The sequence below is a fragment of the Pholcus phalangioides genome, unplaced genomic scaffold, assembly GCF_987345545.1.
Source record: "Pholcus phalangioides strain wild (caught in Gottingen) unplaced genomic scaffold, Ppha-v1.0 ptg000017l_1, whole genome shotgun sequence".
Taxonomy (NCBI): domain Eukaryota; kingdom Metazoa; phylum Arthropoda; class Arachnida; order Araneae; family Pholcidae; genus Pholcus; species Pholcus phalangioides.
In genome coordinates, this window is record NW_028301610.1 from 56,064,325 (window position 1) to 56,079,575 (window position 15,251).

The window sequence follows — 15,251 nt, forward strand, 5'->3', positions numbered from 1 at the left end:
TGAAGTGGTCGTACGTGAAAATCCAAATTTCATCGCTACCTCGGAGATGCTATGTACCATCTCTCCTGCTCCGACTATAACGCCACGTTCAAACTCACTTGAATCACGATAACCTGCCATTGTAGCAGCAGTAACCGATCTAACAACTATGCCAGACACTTGTTGTGTTATATAGGCGTTGCCGACCACAGCGCCGTACTCTGATTGGTTCCATATCTCTTTATTTGCATACGCATGCCTGTACCAGTTTTTTTGGCTCTTCAGTTTATATTTGACAACAATATTTTTTATGGGCTTCTTTTCTCAGCAGATGATTTTCCCAACCTTGTTGGGTAATTTGTATTAGTATTATGCCAAGAATCTTTAGCACAAAGTATAAATTCAATTTTCGAAAACCTTATTCTTCCACGTTAGCCAGCACGACAGAAAAGTGCAAGGGAGACCAGAACATACCAGGAAATCTGAATCAGACTTAGTAAAATTCTTCACTAGACTCTAATAATAATTGATTGAATTGAATCTAGTTTTCTGCATTTTAGATCTTTTGTCTTACGAATTGTTGTTAGGTAGTCATAGCCAGAGCCATAGCGTACGTTCTTGGGGCCCAGGGGAGGCCCCTTAAAAAGAAAAAATATGTAAAATAAGTACAAAGTTATTGAGGCCTCCATTCAGCCCCGAGCCCCAGGGCAGTGCCCCGGTTGCCTCATCCTACTTTTATGACTCTGTTCATAACTGTATTTTTGCTTTTGCTACCGCAAATTTTTATTTACTAAAAAATTCTTCTTTATGAAATAATTTTATGATTATTTGTTATGTAAAACTTGTTCCCAATATCATCTATTCATTTCAGAGTCGTCAAGAAGATGCACTTTCATTTGTGCATTTGCTTTCTGACATTTTTCCCATAATTTTAGTGACAATAAAAATGTTAGAGATTTTGAATTACACCTTGATGCATAGTTTGAGTGATGAAGTTATATCAAGTGGTACATAATCTCAAATGTATATTGACTGAACAATTTTAAAATGGGTGAAAAATCATCGATAAATATTAAAACTAATAATGAGCATTGTGAAATTTTTATTAACTGAGCTATAAGCTATTTCTGAAATAGCTCACTAGTCATCCAGGCTTTATTCTTGAATTCATATTGCATAGATTTTTTTTTTATGGATTTAAAACATCTTGGTTTCTATGATTTTCTGATTTTTAACATTAGTAATTTTCCCTTATTGAGTTGTTAGATGATAAATGCTATGGAATAAGCAATAATAAAAGTTTAAAAATTCTGATGTAATTTTCGCACACAATCACCATTTTAGAAATGAAGGAATAGTCACAGTATTCTCCTGCATCAGCTGGCATGCCATAAAAATTGGGCTCATCAGCTTTTTAAATGTTTGTGTCTGATCAATACCCAGCATGCCAAGAAAAGTGAAGGTCTATATGAATCACAGAATATATCTAAAATACTGATAAAAATTCATATTAAAATCTGAATAGATACACAAAAAAATTAGAATTTAAAAAACAGTTTTTCCGTGAAACAAACAAGTTTTACATTGGAATTGGATAATAAAAATTGAGCAATTATTTATTGTTCTAACTAATGTCTATTTAATTCATCTAATTTACATGAATGAATATGCTTAGTATCTAACATTTTTAATACATTAAGATTTATTGTAGCAAAAACAAAAATAAATATAGCTAGAACAACCAAGCAGCAACAACCAAAACAGAGTATCTAAAATGCAGAGAACTGGGTTAAAACAGCTTTGATCAGAGAGAAATGGATTCACGCTATGAAAGTTTGTATATCAGCTAGTAAATTAGACTATAAATATGCTCTGGTAAATGTGTTTGTGAATGAACATCATACCAAAAACTAGAAAAAAAAATCTGTTTTTTGAAGAGAATTTAAAAAAATGAAATCGTGTAAATACTTAAACAATCACCAATGAATAAGGCAAATGCCAGAAACTCAATGTATTTTGACACGCTATGGATGTTGTCTTCAGAGGATAAAAATGTCAGGCTGACCAAGAGAGAGTATCCCACTTGGATTGATTACCAAATCTTCAATCTCGGTTGCTCAGCGGAACAATTAAGCTATACGTTTGCCTAAGTGAAATGACATGGCAACAGTTAAGCGAAGCACCTGCATGTAAGTCTTTAGCAACAACCTGATTGGTTGCTTGCAAAATGGAGATATCCGATTGGTCTCTTAAAATTTTCCTGAAATCTCAGCTGGTAATAAATTTAAGCCATGGCACTGCGTAATCGGTGGTGTTGATTTATTATCATTTACTAATTTAGTTTTGAAGGCCTACTTCATAGAAGTCTAAATTGGCCGTGGACTTGACTTTGTGAAAAACTCACTTCCTGATATTTGAATGTCGCTCTTTTGCCAATGTGAGCTGTGATGATTTTTTCATTTTTGGTTTTTAACACAACGAGCATGTTCATTTTACCTCTTTTTATGGGTGTCCTTGTTTGTCCTATGTAGCCAAATGGGCATTCATCACATGGAATATAATAAATGCCCTATTGTTTATTTTGGGGTATAGCATTTTTGGGGTTTGAAACAAAAGTTTTTAGTAGGCAACTCTATGGCTGTTAGGTTAAACTTATTGAGAATTGGCTTGATCTTGAGTGAGAATATTGGATCATAAGGTATAACTACGCTTTCTTTCAGTGGCCTCTCTGATATTTTCTAAAGTAGTTCCTCTTGTAGGTTTCGTGAATTTTCTATTCACTCATTTTCTATGTACTCATTTCGTCAACGATTTTGGTGTTGAACCCCATGTTTTTAGCAATGGCTCTGATGGTTTCTAGTTCACGGTCTAATGTGTTGCGATCTGAACAGAGATTAAATATTCACATTACATAAGTGTGAAATGACGAGTATCTGTTGAATGGGATGACAAGATCTCAAATGAGATGGTAGTGAGACCAAAAAAGCCTTACGATAGACAGGTTTGGAAATATGATTTTTATTTAGTTATTTGTATGTCCAAGAAAGGAAGTTCAATTCACAGCTGAATTTGAAACAAATAATGAACATGAAGTAGAAGAAATATGCAATCTGGCATTCACATGTGTCTCACAAACAGCCTTCAGTTTCAATGACAAGTTTTACACACAGACAGATGGTCTAGCAATGGGAAATCCAATCTCCTCGATTTTGTGTGATATATACATGGATGAGTTCGAGAGTAAGCTATTGAATGTTGTGCCATTCTCATTTTATCAGAGGTATGTGAATGATACTTTTGTGCTTTTTGATGGTTCCAAAGATGATTTAGAGCAAGTGTTACTCATTATGAGTGATATAGACCCTCAAGTTCAGTTCACAACTGAATTTAAAACAAACAATAAGCTTTCTTTCTTGGATGTATTAGTAACTAAACAGAAATCACATGTCCAAACCTCTGTCTATTGTAAGCCTTTCTTGGTCTCACTACCACTTCATTTTAGATCGAGTCATCCCATTTTGTACTTATGTAGCAAGAGTATTCAACATCTGCTCAGATCGCAACACATTAGACCGTGAACTAGAAACCATCAGAGCCATTGCTAAAGACATGGGGTTCAACACCAAAATCGTTGACGAAATAAGTAGAAAATTCATGAAACTTACAAGAGGAACTATAGAAAATATCACAGAGGCCACTGAAAGAAAGTGTAGTTATACCCTATGATCCAATAGTCTCTCTCAAGATCAAGCCAATTCTCAAAAAGTTCTCCAATTCTCAAAACCTAACAACCATAGATGTGCCTACTAAAAGCTTTAGTTTTAAACCCCTTAAAGATGCTATACCACAGAATAAACAATGCGGCATTTATTACATTCCATTTGGTGATTGCCCTGTTGGTCACATAGGAATGACAAGGAGACCCATAAAAACTAGATTAAATGAGCATGCTCGTTGTGTTAAAAATCAAGAATGTGAAAAATCAACCTTCACCGCTCACTGCTGGCAAGAGGGTCATAGCTTCCTGAAATTTGAATCTGAGGTTTTCTACAAAGTAAAGTCCACATCTGATTTAAACTTCTACGAAGGAACATACGTTTGGGCCTTCAAAAATAAATTAGCAAATGACAATAAATCAACACGATCGATCGCAGCACCATGGCTAAAGTTCATTATGAGCAGGATTGTAAGAAAATTTGAATAGACCAATCAAATAGCTTTATTTCACAAGCAGCCAATCAGGATGTTATAGAAGACTTAACGCAGTCACTCAGCTTCCTTTTGGTCACAACGTTTGATGTGGACAGATGTATATTCTTTTCTTTCTACTGAGGAGATTTAAGATTTGGAGAGTTAAGATTTTGTAATCAATCCAAGTGAGATCCTCGGTCAGCTTGATAGTTTATCCTCTGAAGACCACACCCATAGCATGTCAAATGCATAAGGAGTTTTCCTAATTTCCTTTTATTTGCTTTTTTCATTGGTGATTTTTCTGAGTATTACTAAGCAAAGTTTACCTACTCTTCCAGGCATCAGTATCTTTTAATAAGGGAAAATTCCAAGTTGTGTGGTGTTGCAGGGAGTTTTTCTCTAAAAGGGTTGTCAATAAATGGAATAGTTTACTTCTGTTGGTTGTGAATTTTAACGCATTTGATACGTTTAAAAAGAAGTATGATACACATAGTTTTGATCAATTGAGATGCAAACTGTATTTAGATAAGACAATCATAACCTTTTTTATGGGAAGTGTATTTTATATTATTATTATTTATTTTTTGGTGATATATGCTTTTATATTGGGTATTTTGGTTCTATTGGATATCCATATTTTTGATGGGCATAATCTTTTCATCTGCCTTGTTGGGCAATTTGCCTATTGTGGCTTTTGTATTTGTATTTTTAAACTTTTAAACTTACTAAGAAATTCCAAATATGTTTTTAAAATTCGAATTTCTTTAAATTCTAATTATCTGATTTCCACTGTAAATGGGATATTGTTTATTGGTAGTGTTTGGTTTTTAATTCTTTATTGTTTTATTTATTTTTTATATACAGTAGACTCTCTGTAACTCGACACCCTAAAAATATCGACAAACATGTCGACTTAAGCGGATGTCGAGTTAGCGGGGTTTCGCTCTAAATTTTTGTCCGATCGTTTTTGTGTACGCAATTATATGCATTCAAACAATTCGATTGAATAAAATAATAATTCTCTCATTAATTTTAATTCGGGATTGCTCATAATAGAATCAAAACATATATAAACAATTCACCTCATCACAAATAATCAAGTATATTTGTTTGTGTTTCTTTCCGCAGAGAGAACAAAAATTCTTCTACACTTTTCAGTTTATCCCACGATTGTTATTCTTTTTCCTGAGTGCGTAGGAATCGACGTATCACATCTACAGCTTATAATGCATCATGGCGAGATGGTGCACATACTTCTTCATCTGAACTTTTTGTGTGTGATTCTATTTTTTCGGAACATGAAGCACTTCCTCTTTGATTGATTGATTCTAGAATATCATCGTCTTCTAAAAGTCCTGAAGTTACAAAGTCAACGTTCAAAAATTCATCCTCTATAAAATCACCTGTAGCGTTATTTATGCTTTCTCCACTCGTAATTTGAGAGGAATCTTCGGAAAAACTATCGTTTTCCAAAGACTCGTAACAAAAACCAGCATGATGAAAGCAGTTCCGAATGCTTTCGTCGTGACTGACTTTCACGCAGAATCAATCATTTCAATAGCATCTAAAACTGAAATTTTTGCATCCATTGCAAATTGCTGTTGAATTAGGTGGTAAAAAGCATAATTTTATTGCAGAAAGGTCCGCTATTTTTGGATGTGAGCAGTGCAATTATCCAAAATAAAACTTTTCTCACTTAAAAATTTTCTATCTAACTTCCTCAACCATTGTTCGGAAATCTCTGATGCCATCCATGTCTTTTTGTTGCCATCATAGTCCACAGGAAGAGTTTTAACATTTTTAAAGCACTGCGGGTTTTTTGATTTTCCGAATAACTAACGGTTTCAATTTTTCAGAACCGTCTGAGTTTGCAGCCAAAAGAACTGTCAAACGATCTTTGTGTTTTTTACCTCCTTCACATTTTTTGCCTTTGAGGGCAAGCGTTTGATTAGGCAAAATGCAGGAAAATAAACCTGTCTCATCACAATTAAACACATCTGCATCTTTATACCCTTCTATCATTAGTTTCAGAATATTATTTTTCCAATTATCAACAGTCTCTTGAGATGCAGATATGCTCTCTCCACAAACTTTCCTAAAAACAATGCCATGGCGCTCTTTGAATCGGGTCAACCATCCAAGAAATCGTAAAACTGAGTTCCACCGAAAACATTCTTTACAACAGACAATATCAAAACTCCCAATAGATAAGATTTTCATCATTATTGGATGTTGACAATATCCACACTTTTTTTGACCATGAAAAGAATGAAAGACCTTTTTTGGAAACTCCACTAAAATGATAAGCCGGCCAACAGGTTTTAAACATTCATTCTTCACGTACACGCCCCCCCCCCACCCCCAATGCAGAAAAGGGACCCATCATAGAGAAGAAAGAAACAAAGGATTGTCAAAGTACCCATAAACAATGTCAAAAAATTCTTAGAACTGGTAACAGAAGGCCAATTTTAAAAACTAGTTGTGGTGAAGGGACAAAAATCATAGTCGACTTAAGCGGAGTTAAGCCAAACATGTGTCGAGTTAGAGAGGTGTCCCTACATTGAAATTAGTATTGTGCCAACCAAGGGAATAATAGGTGTCGAGTTATCCGGATAGTCGAGTTATCCACGTGTCGAGTTACCGAAAGTCTACTGTACTTAATTTTTTTACTACCTAGTTAATATTCTTGTGTAGAATCAGAACATAGGATGATTTAAAAAATGTTTAATAAATTGCTTCACTGATATACAGGGTGTCCTGTAAGTGCAAGCACACCCTTTATCTCATCAACTGTTTAACAACCTTCATAGAGGTATGATTCTGATTTAAAATATGCTCAATAGTTGTTAAAAAATTACCCTGTACCAGTTTTGAGAGTGAAAATACAGCATGTAACAAAATAAAAATCTAAATATGTATATGGTCCTTCTGTGCTCTGACTTCCGATTAGAAAGTTGTTGCCCTGTCTCTCCTGATGTCAACAAGAAAAATTCCTGATTCTAAGTGTAGTACTCATAAAGATATTCAAATTCAAAAAACAGGAAATTTGTGAAAGAATAACATTAAATGCAAGTAAAACAGTTTTTCTATACTTAACGCTCTCTCCCAAATTTCATGTTTTTGAAATTTGATTATCTCTGTGAATATTGCAGTTTAATCAGGAGCGACAGGGCAACAACTTTCTAAAAGGAGGACCATATAAAAATTTAGATTTTTATTTTTTTACACATTGTATTTTCACTCTCAAAACTTATACAGCATAGCTGCCAAATCTCCAGAATTTTCCGGGAGTCTGTCAAATTTTAGCTTCATCTCTCGACCTTCCAAAAAGTTCTTAAATCTCCCGAATTTTTACAAAAATCACAAAAAAATAATCCCTAATTGTTCCTAAAATTCTGTACTTCATTTAAAAAGAATTCCCGCTTCTGAAAACAATCCCTAAGGAATTTCTTGTGAGGCAAAAAGTCATTTGCCTTTGTTATTTTTCCTTTTCAAAATGACGTCACGCGTCGTAAATGGGGGAATAGTGGGAAATTCTTTTTTAAGGAAGTTTTACAAACCCTCTGATGGTAACAAGAAAAGTTGTTTGTCTTATCGTTCAGGGAAATAACTTAGCAGCCAATAGTCCTGGATAATAATTGAAGATTATAGCGACACACATGTGGTCAAAGCTTTTTCTTTTGTTGTTGCGTACGTGCAATAACAAAACATGAATACTGATAAGCAAAAATTATTTAATCTATTTTAAAGATACTTATTCCGATGAATTTCCTTTCATCAAACGTTCCAGAAAAAGACAGACTTTTTCTTTTTGTACAAGTTATGTTAAGGACATAAACATCGGCCATGGTGGGAAGACTGACATCACCCATATGAAATAAAAAAAACATGAAGCAAGTGTCACAAATAGTCAGTGTTCTTCAAAAATTGACGTTTTTTTCCTTCATCTTCTGAATTCTCACAGAATGTTGGTTCACATTGTTTCTGATTGAACACAATATACAGTATATATATATAGTTTAGATCACCATTGAAGTTTTGGCCTCTAATTTCACTTATTTTTTATGTAGGGATTTTATTCCCGAGGGTTTAACTTCCATGTGTGTAAAGTCCGTATTTTATTTGAAAAAAATTCCTTTTGTATTAGGGAGTGGTTTTACTATTAAATATATGGGTCCACGTGAAAATCTCCCTAATTTTAATTTTCAAAAGTTGGCAGCTATGTTATACAGGGTACTTTTTAAGCACCATTGAGCACTTTTTAAATTGGAATCATACCTCTACTATGGATGGTTGATGAGAGAAAGGTTGTGCTAGCACTTACAGGACACCCTGTATAATGTAGGTTACAAGTATTACGCTTTTATATTTGTTTTATTTGGAGTGAAAGAAAAGATATTTCATATGTTATTCCAGGTCGAGCTGAGCAATCAAAGTATGTCAGAACATCACATATACAGGGCATGACTTTGTCTCATTGTCGCCCAACAAGTGGTCTAGTCTGTCAAAGAAGTGTTCCCATTATGCAAGGTAAGTTGTTCTTTAAATTAAATTTGTAAGAGAGACACAAGATGCATATGTTTTTATGCTTTTGGAGTATGTAGAGGAAACTACCAATTTGGTCCTTATATGATATATACTAAAGTTTAGTGCAATTAAAAATTGACCTTTTCAATAATTATCTTGGAAATTCCTGTCTTTCACCTTCATTTTTTTTTAATCTGATATCTTCATGTGGTTGTTCTTCGGTAACAAAGTGAATAATGCTCATAGTGTAATGCTAATAGTGTTGATGTGCCAGTGTTCCCCAGTAGTGTTTAAACACATTGAGAGTGGTGTATACTACTAAATAGTTCTGTAAATATGATTTTTTTGTGCTACCCCCCCCCCCCCCCAACACTATTAAAATTTGACGATTTTATAGTGGTGGTTTTGTTCCTTCCCAAAATCAGCAGTCCTGGGCAGTTGTCCCCCTCTCCATAGTTCCGGCCCTGCTACTAAATCATGCCAAAATAAATTATGATGGGGACAAGTCCAGATATCCTTGAATTTTTCTTTTGGAAATTGCCCTAACCCTTCAAGTGGCATTGATGAGATATCTCACCTCCTTAAAAGCAGCTTACTTTAACATTAACAAGCCCAAATATTTTATAAAGGTGATTTCTCAATTAAACACTTTTTCTATACCCTTCACTTAGCAACTGCTGGAAATCTGAAGGAAACCTACTTTCTTTATTTTAAAAAAGGTATAGCATTTTTTAAATGGTGTTTAGTGATTTCTACCATGTGCGAAAAGGGTTAACCCATGTATTTTCAGTTTTTTAAATTTCTTTTTATATTTTTATTGAGTGCATATTAAGTTTTTTTAAGTTCTTCAAGTATTTATGCGTCACATGGTTGTCTGGTTTGGTTCATATAAAAATGAGATTTTTTTTGAAAGTGTAAATACATTCATATATTGCATGTGTTATTATGTAAGATATGACAATTTTTTTTTCTTTGTCAGATGTTTGTTTGATTGGCCATCCACTTCAGCATCACTTCAGTCCACTAATGCTCTCTCCACAACGCCCAATCTCGAGGTTTATACATCCTGCTGGCTCAAATACTTTGCCTTCCATGAGACCACCGAAAAACAGAAATAGGAGAGGTAAAGGAGGCACTTTGTCTGGTTGTGTTAGTGGTGCAAGCAGTAGTGCAAGACATGGAGCTTTATTTCAGTTAATGCAGGATGTACCAGGTAAAAATCTTTCTTATCCTAAATCTTATTACTTGTAGAAATTGTACCATAATGGTTTCATTTGTGACAAAAAATTCAAATTATTAGAAAATTAAAATATGAAGCAAAGAAAGTTATTTGAGTTATTTAAAAATTATAAAACATGAAGTTTATTTAGTTCACTATATAAAACAAAAGTAAGTTAATCAAACTTGCTGATATTAAAATTAATTAATTAATTTTAATTTTCGATATTTTGATACCAAACTGAATTTTAAGCAAAGCTCAATAGATTAAATTTGCTGATTGGAATCTTGTTTGTTCTAAGAATGCCTGTGTCCTTTCTGTTTTACCGTGTTCAGATAGTTTGAGCTTCATGTTTTTTTCCACTGTAACCTTGACTTATTAAAAATTTCAGAGACATTAAATAGATACACATTAGCTATGTTAAAGCTTTTAAAATACAAGCTCTTGGCAAAGTAAATTAGTGATACTAAATTAAAATTATGACAGTAAATGATTTCTGTAACTTATGCCTTAATCATGTTTGGAAGATGAAACCATATACATTGAAAGAATTACACAGTAGAACAAGATATTGCAATACAAGATTGAAACCATATTCCATTCATTTCTGAACATGAAAAAAATACATTCTAATGCAAGAAAACAAAAAATGTTTTGCATTAGAACAGAAATCATAAAAATAGAATATGCACTTAAACACATTGATTGGGCACAAGGAATCCCATAATATAAGTTTAATCATGGAGAGATGTGCAGAAATCTTGACATCATGGCTGCAGAGCTGTGGCTGACAGTTGTCACCAAAACTGGTTAAAGAGTAAAGCATTGTCACTGCTATGAAAAAACTGGTTGCGAACTATGCCACTATTGGCAGAAGGGCAAACTTACAACAAGGATTTTTTTTTTCTTTTTCCTCGTTCACCACCATTTTTTCTCACAATAACTTATTTCCCATGTGCTTGCTCTTCTATCATTTCCATCTTATCTTATTTTAAATTTCATATCATTTTCAAAAGGCCCTTATAAGGGCCGAATTTCTTTCGTGTTATATTTGTTATTTTTTAATCTTGTTACTTTTGTTTTTTTATTATTACCTTTGTTGATTTTTTTGACGTTATTTGAAATTGCGAGTGTTGGAGCATCGAATTATTGTTGCTTCTTAGGATATAAAAAAAGTTCATGAACTGAAGGGGCTCATTTCTTTCGCTTTCCAAATGACAGCAGGATAGCTTGAATTTCGGCTGGTAAAAGGTTAAGACCAAAGCTGGTTTTAAGACATAATATGCACCGTAGTGGAGGAGCTAGCCTTGAAAGTGGAGTGTCAATGAAAATAGACATGGGCGTGGTCATGCAGAGGAGCTCGCACTTGTTTCGCCTGTCGCACTACAGATGGTGCTACAGTTTTCTTTGCACCAACCTTCAATGCATTGTGGGAATGCTTACTCTTTCCCCAGCTTTGGTTGCCACTCATACAGGAAGTAAAAAAAAATAATAAATATTTTGGCAGTGTGTTGCCATTTATAATTCATAAACCATTAGAATATAAACTTCAACACATCCATCTATTCTGTGGTTTACAAGTTATACATATAAACAAACTAGGGGAAAAAATTCTTGAGCATGTGATGTGTGTGCGAATAAAAATTATGATATAACTTTTCATACGGAGCATACTGTGTGACTATATCTATTAATGTTCTGTAAACCTGTTCTTTCCTACATCACCTTCTCCTCTCATCCATTACTTTTTTGAAGGAAAAAAATATATAAAAGCAATGTTGCCAACTTTGTTATTTTCCAACTAGATGTGGTCTTTTTTTTGGCCATTTAGTTGGAAAAAAATGCCCATCTACTTGTTTTTTCTTGTTTTGCTAGTTGTTTTTGTAGTCTTTTTCAAAAAAATTTCATGTGTACTAGTCTTTTATTATTAAACTACATGAAAATACAGGGATGTCCTGGGAAATATGGGACATTTAGTAATCTAAATAATGACTAACATTAATTCTAGTTGTTTTAAGCCTGGTTTCTAGTTTTTGATGAAGAATCTAGTTGGAAAATTTTGACTGTTGGCAACACTGATAAAAAGGAAGATGACACTTTGTGGGTGTGTATTTCTTGGATTGAAAACTTGTGTTTGTAAGAATAAAGATGATGGAAAACGAGAGTTATTTCTCATTAACATAGGACGTACTAAAGCAGAATATGCTGAAGACTGATATACATTGCAGAACAATCTTGGTGAGAATTTTAATAAAATAAATCTTCTGTGTCGAAAACACTATTAGGAGATTTTTTAATGCAGAACATTGTCACATACACACACAATCAGCTGAAGGTTTGTTGCAGAACAATGTAAAACATTCTGCTTTGGAAGTCACAGCTCCTCAGCTGATCTTGAACCTAATGTTGATTTATGGTGGCTCATATCACTTTCGTAAAGTCAGCATCAGAATAACCAATCAAAGTAGATTCACCACAGTTCTGTACAGCAGTGGTTTCAACCATGGGCTGAGATATGGGGGGAATGGGGGGAGGGCATTGTCCCCCAGCGTCAAAGGTGAAGTCGACTGATCTAATGTATATATGTGTATATGAATTGACATCATCATCATGCCCCAGACTTTCAAGTCTATCTCCGCCTATGGTTTTAACCTTTGGAAGCCCATTGCCCAGTTGAATTTTTTTTTAGTAGAAGGCAGATCACATGCATAAACATGATTAATGGGAAATAAATGGGAAAAATGATATGAAATTCAAGGTCTAGTGGTTGAAAAATGCTGCTGTAGAGTATGCTCAATTGTGTACAATGCCTTTTAGGTATGTAAAAGATTCTTTTCATTGCAATTACATAGTCCAGGATTTTCACAGTATCTGTTCACGACATTAACAGCAAACATTATGTCAGGATGAGTAGTGATAGCTAGTAACATCAATGTTCTGACTGCTTCTCTGTAAGGTACTGAACTTTTTTCAAGTGGTGTTGAATCTGCAAAGATTACAGTGTAGTGGTACCTCCAGCTAACAAAGATATTTCATTCATTCCGGAATCAGATTCTTTAGCTGAAACATGATTTCCCAAGGTTTCTATACAAAAATAATTCAACTCATTTCAGGTACTGCCAAAAAATTAAAGATATATTTTTTTTAAGCACTAAGGAGGGCTATAAAAAGACAAAACTGACTGAAGGTTAAAATGAATAGCTATATCTTAGCTTTAGTCTAATAAAGCTGATGTTGACACAACCCAGTCAAGTAAGTGTCCCCATTCATTTGTGATTTGGTTAGCTCATTTTTGTCTCTGATACATGAACTAAAAAAGAAAAGCTCCTAGAATGTCCAGACTATTCAGTTTAATGATGACAGTCTTGAATTGAAAGAATACATACTCTGGAAGCATAGGCTCCTTTTTTTTCAATGCATTTTCTGTTAGCTGAATTTTTCATTTTACATGAAATAGTTTAAAGGACTTTCAGAAAGAGAAGTGAAGGTACATCTCTATAAAAAGATTCAAAGTGGTCATGATTTAATTGGTCTCACAAGCAACAGTAATTCTGATGTGTGAGATGATTAGCGCTAAAATTCAGTTCATGACACGACTATTTTTTGTTACTGCAAGCATTCCATATCAACAAAAATGTTAGTGTTAGCTGAATCCGTGTATTCATTAGTGGATATAAAAAAAATATCATGTGTGTGAAAAAAATCTTTGTTTGCTGAAAATTTTGTAAGGCATCACTGTATTAAAAGTGACAAGATTTGCATCCTCAAGTGAGAATCATTTTAGATTAATTTTAAAACACCTTTTAAACAAAAAAACCATTGTAGAATATAACTTTTTAAATGAATGGAGATAGTTTTGTTTCTGCATAAACTTTATATAAACAAAATATCCTTTTTCCTCACACCACTGGTTTGAAACTGTTCTTGAGATTGGTGACTATTTCCATGAGCATATCTTTTTCACAAAATAGCAAACTGTCATCTACATATATGTAGAAAAATGTCTGTACAGAGATTGCTAGTAAACTGGTATTTTCTTTGAATGCACCAAAAGGAACTGAAGGATCTATAACTAATTGTGCAGAGCTGAAATATTTCAGAAAATCTGAGAATGTCTTGTTCCAATATCTAGAAGCTTTTTTTAGATCATGCACAGCTTTCTTTAGTTTACATACCTTGTTGTCATTGCTTGTTAATCTTGGAGATGATTGAACATATAGTAATACCTGGGCTTACAAATTTTTTGGCTAATGAATATTTTTTACCCTGGCTAACAAATAAGTGTTGGACTAACAAACATTTTAGGTGACATGGATGCACACTCTGACACAACACATGGTATGCTACCTGGTCAGTGATATCTACATGACATATTGTATGGCTGTAGGAAGTGATGGTCTCGGCATACACTTTGTATCATCACTGATATTGAGTGTAGGGTGAGAACTCTGCACAAGTCCATTTTATTTTGAAAAGCTGCTGGCATAATAATCTGCCTTTTTTAAATGCAACATAAAATGAAGAGACTTTCCTAGCTTTGCATATGGCAGAATTTCTCACTAGTCACTTTGATGAAGGATTTTTTTTTTTTGATATGTTTTGCCCAAATCTGAAATTTGGGCAAAAGTTTTTTCATGACTAAAGACTAAGTAAGAAGGGTTTTTTCGAAATTTGAACCCTAAGGGGAGGGGGTCAGGTCATAAGGGGGCTCAAAGTTAACATAGAAATCACTCTGAACTGAAACCACTGAAACTATATTCATGAAATATGGTCAGAAGTTTAGTTTTATGCCATAAAGACTAACTAAGAAGAGGTTTTTGGAAATTTGACCCCAAGGCTGTCATGAGAGAAGGGGGGGGGGTCATAGGTAATGCTGAAATCACACCAAGCCTAAACTGTTGAAGCGTTATCCATGGAATTTGGTCAGAAGATTTATTTCATGACATAAAGACCAACTAAGAAGGAATTTTCCAAGATTTGATATTTAAGGGAATTGCATGGGGATGCTCATGTAACAGAGAAATTATGCCAAACCAAAACCGCTGAAGCTATGTTCATGAAATTTCGTCAGTAGTTTTATTTCATGACATAAAGACTAACTGAAAAGGGGTTTATCGAAATTTGACCCCCAATATTCGGTTATAAGGGAGTTCAATAAAAAGTTATATGGAGCAATCACTGAGCCAAAATTGCTGAAGCCATAAATATGAAATATGCAGTCAATATTATATTTTATAATGTAGATACCCACTAAGGCGATATTTCTAAAAAAATCATCTCGAAAGGCAGTCGAGGGGTTAAAATGTTATACAGGAAACCATCGCGAGTAATTTTC

At 33.9% G+C, this 15,251-nt stretch overlaps 1 protein-coding gene across 7 annotated transcripts in view; it reads left to right on the plus strand.

Moving 5' to 3' along the window:
• LOC149074142 (uncharacterized) overlaps window positions 1–15,251 on the plus strand; it is a 326,315-nt gene that overhangs the window by 305,062 nt on the left and 6,002 nt on the right. For all 7 annotated transcript variants that reach the window (XM_089246470.1, XM_089246474.1, XM_089246473.1 and 4 more), the window contains 2 exons: window positions 8,587–8,700; window positions 9,677–9,910. In XM_089246470.1, coding sequence (XP_089102596.1) covers window positions 8,587–8,700; window positions 9,677–9,910 — 348 coding nt within the window. The remainder of the gene's footprint in view (window positions 1–8,586; window positions 8,701–9,676; window positions 9,911–15,251) is intronic.